Here is an 8885-nt window from a genome sequence, read left to right on the forward strand (position 1 = left end):
CAATAACAGATCTTATTTCCTCATTTGTTTCCGCGTGCAGAATAATTAGAACAGACGAAGTGCCGATACCACCTTTCTTAATAGAAGCGCTCGCTCCACATGATTTCATAGCTACATTGTCCACATGTATGTAATTTATAATATAGCCAGGAAAATAATTCTCATATACGTACACTTGTCCTTCATTAATCGTTACAGGTCGATTCTCTACCACTGCAGAATCCATGTGTTTTAAATGATGATGCCATTCCCCGATTTCCAACGGTATTTTGGTTTTTCCACAAAATAATCTGCTTTTCGCAAAGTTTGAGAAAAGCATGAGCAATAAAAATTTCAGTAGATCCATTGGCTTGAGAAACAATCCTTGCAGAATGAACACTAACACCTGTTTTTCATTGTTTAAGAACAATGACTAATATGAATCGAAAACTGCTTGGAGTTAATAAAACAGCTACTAGCATTGTAATGTTTTTTTTTTGGTATTAACGTAAGGACATCAGGAAATAATGCAATTATGTCAAGCATAATTTTCTAAGCTTGGTACATGCCTGGGGATGGTTATTTTATGCAATGAATTGATTTTATAAATTGTCCATTATTAGTATAAATTCATAAACGTCTATAACATTCAGTAAATTCGAAAGATTGAGACCAAGAAAGGAGTAGTAGCTTTTATAGCAGTGATGGATTATTTGGAAATTTACTGTTAATAACATAGTATTATCATACAAAATAACCCACTTATATGAATTATTAGATAGAAGGTTAAAATATATAAAATTAAGAGAATAAGGAATAATAAAACACGGTATTATGATAATGATAATATATTTTAAACGTAATATCACCTTTAATATCGATATAATATAAAATAGACCAAACCTATATCGGGAAAAAATAAGTAACATTGAATGTTTATTATTTACGTTTAAGATTCACGAATAGTGTAAAGGAGACATGTACAATTATTATTATATAAAAACGATGAGTTGGTGACAATGCGATTTGTGTGCAATACAAACGGTGAAATAAGTGAACTACAAAACATGATTATGAGCAAGGTACACATAATAAAAAACCTGCACTGAGCGCCTTGCTAGGTGAATCAAAAATTTTATTTAATAAAAAGAAGAACAAATTTAGCGATAGCCAATAGAAGTTGATATAAATGCTTATTTGTGTGATTGGTATATTTTATTTCATTAAAGATAATGATAATGTCTGTAAGAAAATAATCCAAACAATGTCTTTTTAAATTAGTTTTTTGAGCAAACGGTCATGTATTTATTTATTTTGGAAGAGAAAACTATAATACTAAATGGTTTACACTAAAATTAATGAACGCCTGCATTGTACACTATCGTAATATTTGTTTCCTGTAAATAACAGTTTCCGGCAAAATAAGCTGAACATAGAATTTCCTCTGGTTCGGTATTCTCCATTCTCCTTTCGTTTGATCGTCTTTGTTTAGCGCAACTGTAGCTTTCTCGTTTCCGCGTTCCCATAAAGATATAAAGTTCAAATATGATATTAAAGATATTTGTTAACCTATTTAATTAAACGCTTCCTGCCGGTAAATCTTAAAAATAATTACAATCCAACCTTTAGTTAAAATTACACTACAATATTTTATAGGAAGAGTTAGTAATATTAAATTATAATAAGTTTCTGCCAAAATGTAGCTGCTCTATGTTAGATATTGAAGTACCTTGGGAATGCATTCCTTTGGTAAATAATTTTAAACATTAAATTTTATACATTATGCAATTTTTAGTTAAAAACTTTAAAAATCTTATTGTAAGCTGTAGTCTTATACAGGGACGGATTTCTTTTTACACATTTTGATCATTCGAAATACATGAGACAATATCCAAAAACAAATAATTAAATGCATCTCAAGATACTCATTGTTTTAAACATATTGTCTAAATAAAAATTAATAACTTAATATTATATGGAAATTTTATGTTAATATATATTTTTTTAAATATTTGACAAACATTATGCATCATGGCATATAAAATTGCACAAAATTTTACATTTTAATAAACACATTAAATTTCACTTAATAAAACGTTATACGAACGTGAAACATTGCATTAAATTCTAAAGACAATAAGACATTTAAATACATTAAAGACATATGGTGTAATTACAATATACCTCCAGTATTGAAGAGAAAAATGATATAAAAATCTTATATTTTGTTTTAACCGAGATTCCTTAGACTTAATTTTCAAATTTAAGTATCGCGATAAAATACGTATATTTGAGCTACTGAGGCGCTAGGTAAGGCACTTGTATGAAGCGATTCGTGTTCGTGCATAGTGACAGCGAGTAGCGACTTTGGTCAATTTTACAATTTACACTAATACAATATCACCGGCCCGTTGTAGAATACTGAGATACGATATGATACCAGGTAAGGCACTAGTATGAAACAGTATGAGACCCCAGTATAAACATATCTTAGTAAGTACACGTACCAAATACCAATTATTTGAAAATTCATTATTTTACCCCATTATTTTATATAATGATTGATCCGCATACTTTTCAACATTGTTGTAATCTATTACATGCTTTTATTGTTGCACCAACTAGTCCATAATTTCGGATACAAAAAATTAAAAAATAAATGACAGATACTTATAAAAAATCTATCAATAATACAGGAATGTTATTTATAAATTAAACAATTTTGGTATGTATGTATTATAGAATAAATATAAGTATCAATAATTACAAAACAATGAATATCACGAGATATTCATTGTATGAACATCGCATAAGATTCTGAAAAATAATTATTATTTAAAAGTAAAATCACACTAATGGTAGTATTGCAATCGTCGCAAATTAAAAATAATATAAAAGCAATAAAATTTGAACGTAAATGAAAAATATGTATAGATTTACTACAATACTGAGAATTATTTGATGTCTCATAATGAAAATTTTTTAATTGGTCTGAAATTATATACTAGAACATTTCTAAGTACATTGCGCAATCCAATAAATCAAAACCGTCAGTATACGTGTATATGTACGTGTATTCAAAATGGCGGACAGTTTCAAAAAGCGAACAACAATAACAACTGAACCGGTGATGGTGTTAAAGCACGATAGTTGCCAATAAACAAACCCACTGCAATCAAACGAGTATCACACGTTAAACCCCTATAGATCTTCGTATTGTTACAATACAACTAAACATGTTTTACATGTGGATGGTGGCTGCCGTGTATCGCGCTTCGCCGCGTCTCCACGTCCACTGGGATGGTCGATACTGAAAAAAAATAAAAAAAACATTTTGAAAAAGCGTTCACACAATGCTATGCATAAAACTTCTCACAAATAAAAAACACTGCTACAGAAATAAAACTTTCAACCAATGTTTTCAAAAACAAAGAAAGTTCTCAATCCGTGTCTTTTTTCGCTCTGTTGGCCTACGGCGTTAGTCCTTTGGAATTATCTGAATACTAGCTGCGCCCTGCGGTTTCACCCGCGTAAATCCGTATCCCTCGGAATATCGGGATAAAACGTTGCCTATACGTTATTCCAGTTGTCCAGCTGTCTACGTACCAAACGTACGTATACTACGTACCAATTGGGGTGGAAATAGAACTGCATTCACTCACTCTAATAAGCAGCTGGCCACTACGTGTATGCGGGTTCTTGAACGCGTACAGCACCCAGGCCGCGAAGCTGCACACCATGGTGACCACAACGAATGCAGCAACAACACCACCTATCGGCGAATGGGCCTTGTCCGGCCCGCCCACTGTACTCTCTGCGTTCATCTTGGTTCGACTCACTTCCTCTGAAAGTGTAGGATCGTTTATTCGTATACAAAGGAGAATTCGCAACAAATAATGAAACAAACTTTTATTAAATATAATCCCTTAGTCAGTATCGTTCAAAATAAGTAATAAAAACTATTGTTTTTATATACATATATACTATACTAATGTATATAAGACAACTTACGTGCATTGTGGCCATCGTTGTCAGTGACGGTGGTGTAAGCTGTATTGACGGTGTCTGAAGGAGTGGCCTCGTGGGAAACGGGACATGACGCTTCCTGAGATATAGCTGTCCTTTCGCAATCTATAGTTAAAACGTAAAAAAAATTATCTTTACTTGAACTACCGTTGGGACGCTGCATTTTGGTCCCTATGGATATGGAACCTTAAGAGCGAATTTGGAAACAACCGATCTGAACCGATATTACGATTATATTGTAAATTATATAAGTATAAGAATATATAGTGAATATTTAGTGAATACTAACAATAGCATTTAGCCATGCGAAAACACTCCATAAAAACAATTGATTATAAATAGCAAAAGCGATTGAAAGAGAGAAAATCTTACTTTTCATAATCCATTCCTGCTTGTATTTGTCAGTTCCACTTGAGCACTTCTGTAATGTTCCGCACCAGGAGCACTAAAAAAAAAACATATTTATATCCGTTATAGTAATATACATGATTTATTTAAATAAAAGGAGTTTGCTTGCTGCCGCCTCGCTTGACATATTATGATAGAAGCTATTAAAAATATCCTCTCAGTAATAAATATATTCTCTCTATTGAAGAAAAAAATATCAAAATATGTACATTGTGTAATTCCACATTTTTCTTTCTATGAAGAAACATTCAACCTATACATACTTTTTTGTAAAATTCATAATATGTAGTTCATAAAAATTATAATAAATGGACCTGATACTGTCCTATACCGTAACTAAAGAAAGTTCGGATTTGTTTTAGGGCATACATTGTTTTGATACCTGTTGTTACAAGGGCATCCTTTTAGAACGTTCACCGGGTAATTGCCGACAGGTAATATTAAAACAATATTAAATAACTCACGTTAAAACTGGTGTCATGGTTGACGCACCCCTCGCAAGTGTCGTACTGCAGGCAAGTGGGAAGCGCGATGAGTTTCAATATAGAGTTACTCGTTATCTCATAGTTCTTGAACGACACACGATGGTACTCATATATTGTCTTGCGTCTTAGATCTACAAGACATATCATACATATAGATACATAAAAATATGTGTCTATTATTTGTTTTTTCATATATTTAACAGACCAAAGAAAAAACGTTTTGGACAAATATACTATGTAAATATATATAGCTCGACATGGCTATATAAACTATAATAAGTATAATTTATTGATTAGTAACTAAATCATTGATCATGAAAATAAGCATTTATTCTTTTGTAGAATTGGACGGAGAGATTAATTTTATAAATATTTTATATATATTGAGGTTGAAACTAAAATTATCATAGGAGAATGTATATATATTTCTGTTACATTGAATATTAATAAATAGAAAGTTGACTGTCAAGAATTGCTTATGATATTAAAAACGAGAAACTTCTGGTCAGGGATTTCTGATGTATCAAATAGGATATATGACGAGATCACATTGAAATCGAACAACGTTCACCATTCTAATCATCAGCATATTAATTATTTCCACTGAACATGATGAATTAATCCCAGGACCAGTGGGACACAGGTTCTCTATGAGGGTTCTAGGTATAATCCACCCCTAGCCAATTATGGCTTATATAAACCATAAACTTACGTAAGAAGCTTTTATCAGCTAGATAGGCGTCACTAATGCCCACTTTAACTGGATGTTCGCTGTCGTTGATGGCTTGCACCGCTATGGGTATATCCTTGTATGCGAACACGATATCACCATTCTTATACAAAATCGCTGCGAACGTGAACTTTTGCGTAGCGTTCTCTTGCAGAGTCACATTTTCCCAAAACACCGCGAATTTCTCTCCTGCAATTGTGTGAGTTTAAACGTAATTAGTAGGGTAATAATAGGACAGCGATAAAGTAAAATAGGACAATGGCACAGATTTTACTACAAAATGTTCTATAAGTGAACAGTTTCATAACTGCATAATATGCATCTCTTATTCAATAAGGATTGCGTATTTTTTATATACTTATGTAATGATTTAACCTATGATTATTTTTAAGACTAAAATATACGAGTGAAATAGCGGATCAAAATTTTTATAGATCCATTTATTTTTATAACATTAGTGCCAGGTGCATGTGGTGTTTAATTGGGCTAATTATAAGGAATTCTAACAATATTTTCAAAGTGCATATATCGTCCATTTGTTCTATAAATATTCTATAGATATTCATAAACCTAAGTAACTATCTATATCTCTTATGCTCAGTATTGCAGCACAACAAACCGAGTTAATCTATCACGCATTGATGCATTGTTGATTGTCGAGCAGAATGCTGGCTGAATTTAGAGCCGGTTATCAACACTGGCACAAGCGCGATCTCATTTAAACTGACGTTGCTCTAATGGATATTTATTGCTCAAATAAATATGCTAAGAAATACGTATCCATATGGATACGTATATTTTTCTATATATAAATATACACTATTGTGTATATTTATATATAGAAAATTATTATTATTTGAATATTCTATTGAATAGGTTATTTAAAATTAGTTGTACTGAATAGATGAATTTTACTTTTATGATATTTGAAATCTATTGAAGTCGTCTATACTTGTACTAATTTTATAAAGATTTGTATGTAGGTATGTATGTTATGTTTTCAGACAAAATCTACTGGACCGATTTCGTAAATTCTTTCACAATTATAAAGCCGTAAGTTCACAAGGAGTGACATAGGCGTATATGTACCACGGACGAAGCCGGGCGAACAGCTAGTAATAAATAAAATGCAAAACATTGTTTCGGTCATTAAACTCAAATTGAACCCTAATTACGGACGAATGGAGATGACTGACCCTCTCGTGTTTAGCTTGTCTTTATCAATAATTTGGAGGTCAGTGCCCTGACATATATTTATAAACATTACCCAATTATTTACCGCAAATTTGTAAATATAACATTCATTAGTATAAATAAATATTTGCATATCTATATTTATAATTTTTTCCACTGTTCCAATAACAGAACCTTCATGAAAAACAACTCATTAATATCTCTCTATCTCTTAACAAGAGAACATTAAACGAGAAATATCTCTTAAAAGTGAAGTCCCGTGTCCCCTAGTGGGGTAGGGGGCAGATGATGTACATCTGTTTCACTGATCGATTTTCTTTACGGACAAGTAGGTGATCAACCTTCTGTGTCCTGCCAGACCGAGACATTTTTTTTTTGTGCGTCCCCACCGGAAATTGAACCCAGGACCCCTCGGTTCTACGCTCACGCGTTAACCACTGTACCAAGGAGGCGGTCGAGGCGGCGCGGAGAAATATCTCTTACCGTCATCAAATTGTTTGACGAAGCTGTCATTGCCGAGTGTCGTGTCGAAATTGGCCATAAGTGGTGCGATGTATTGTGTGGCTGCAAGCCAATTGTGCACGTGGTCGCCGATGTAAATAAAACCTCCGGTCGCCACCGTTATATTCTTCACCGGGTGCCCGTAGAAGGGAAAGTCGAAACTCAATTTTATCGTCTGAAAACAAATCTTTCACGTCAATTGTATGCACACATACAAACACACGGTGATTCATATAATGGAATTTGTCGTTCACACGACGCACTTCGAAATGATAAAGCCTGAGCGTAAACAAAGCGATACGGCGCTGCGGAAAATGCGTTGTTGTGTTATGTTTTAGAGTATTCACTATTAAGAGGAATATGCATGGCGTATTGTTGTATAACCTTACAGAGCAGACACAATTTGTATGCATACCCATTTCAGGTGAATATTGTATGTAAAAACATTATCTGTGTTTTTGCAAATGAAAATTTTCAATATAATTTCATGTTGTAAAGGTTTAGCTCGTAAATGAATGAATACATTTTTATCAATGTCACGAATGAATTATATAACAATCGTGAATGATACTAACAGTAGCACGGCGATGTGAATTACTGAGTACATCATGAACTTCCGCCTTTTGTAGCGTTATGTTTTCCCAAAAATCTTTGAACGACTCTTTGCCCAAAAACGTACTATTGTAGAATATATGGTGATCCTGAAAATATGAACAATTAAATTAGTTATTATATCATATATTACATATAATATGTGACAATATATAAAGATTCACTCATGAAAATACTCACTTCTGTTATATCAGATATATTTTCCTTAGCTTTGATCGATTGCAGCGTATCATTAAACATTTCACTAAAATCTGAAATAACGCAAGGTTTTAGAAAATAAATTTAGGAGAATTGCGTACCAAAGGAATTTAAAATAACATAAAAACTAAATAAGAAAAAAGCACCTCATGTTGCTACAAACGAAGCTAAGTTACTATGCGTTGTTAAGGATAAATCAAAAATGCTGTTTGACTCAACGTATGAATAAAATTTTAATGTGAATTTTAGTTCGAATGTAGAATTATCAATATTGGTTTACGTAATAAAAACATATGAAACAGGATACAAAAAGTCATCCTCCTTATTCAGTTAAGAAAAATATTATTATATTATATAAGAAACAAAAAACCCCACTGCAAAAAATTGATGAATTTAAATAAGATAAGAACAAGTAATAATTAATAAAATTAAACTGGCTTCAACGATTCTGTCCTTTAAAAATGTGAAGCTGGCACGGAAGCCGTTGCGACGCTGTTTTTCTTGTAATATGTTTAATCGTTTTTCTCAAAATCTATTGAACCGTGACGAAACCTGCACTAATCCCTAGGTTCGATCCAATACAACTAAAAATAATACAAAATAAATCAACCTACGTATAACAAGTTATCCTTGGAAAAACAAAAATACACTTATGAAGTGAAAAATGCGCAATTCTGACAATATACCTAGTCTTGCCATAAATATTGTAATAAAGAAAAAAGAAAATTGTTAACTGCAAATAACATTTATTA

At 32.3% G+C, this 8885-nt stretch overlaps 1 protein-coding gene across 1 annotated transcript in view; it reads right to left on the reverse strand.

The window, feature by feature from the left end:
* Positions 1-811: 811 nt before the first annotated feature.
* Positions 812-8885, reverse strand: part of LOC119835512 (plexin domain-containing protein 2) — a 15649-nt gene continuing 7575 nt past the window's right edge. Inside the window, exons 4-12 of the mRNA XM_038360391.1 lie at positions 8116-8186; positions 7899-8024; positions 7306-7498; positions 5611-5817; positions 4878-5029; positions 4378-4450; positions 3991-4110; positions 3642-3823; positions 812-3289 (exon numbers count right to left, since the gene is read on the reverse strand). Coding sequence (XP_038216319.1) covers positions 3221-3289; positions 3642-3823; positions 3991-4110; positions 4378-4450; positions 4878-5029; positions 5611-5817; positions 7306-7498; positions 7899-8024; positions 8116-8186 — 1193 coding nt within the window. The 3' untranslated portion in view covers positions 812-3220. The remainder of the gene's footprint in view (positions 3290-3641; positions 3824-3990; positions 4111-4377; positions 4451-4877; positions 5030-5610; positions 5818-7305; positions 7499-7898; positions 8025-8115; positions 8187-8885) is intronic.

The sequence above is a fragment of the Zerene cesonia genome, chromosome Z (genome assembly GCF_012273895.1).
Source record: "Zerene cesonia ecotype Mississippi chromosome Z, Zerene_cesonia_1.1, whole genome shotgun sequence".
Classification (NCBI taxonomy): Eukaryota; Metazoa; Arthropoda; class Insecta; order Lepidoptera; family Pieridae; genus Zerene; species Zerene cesonia.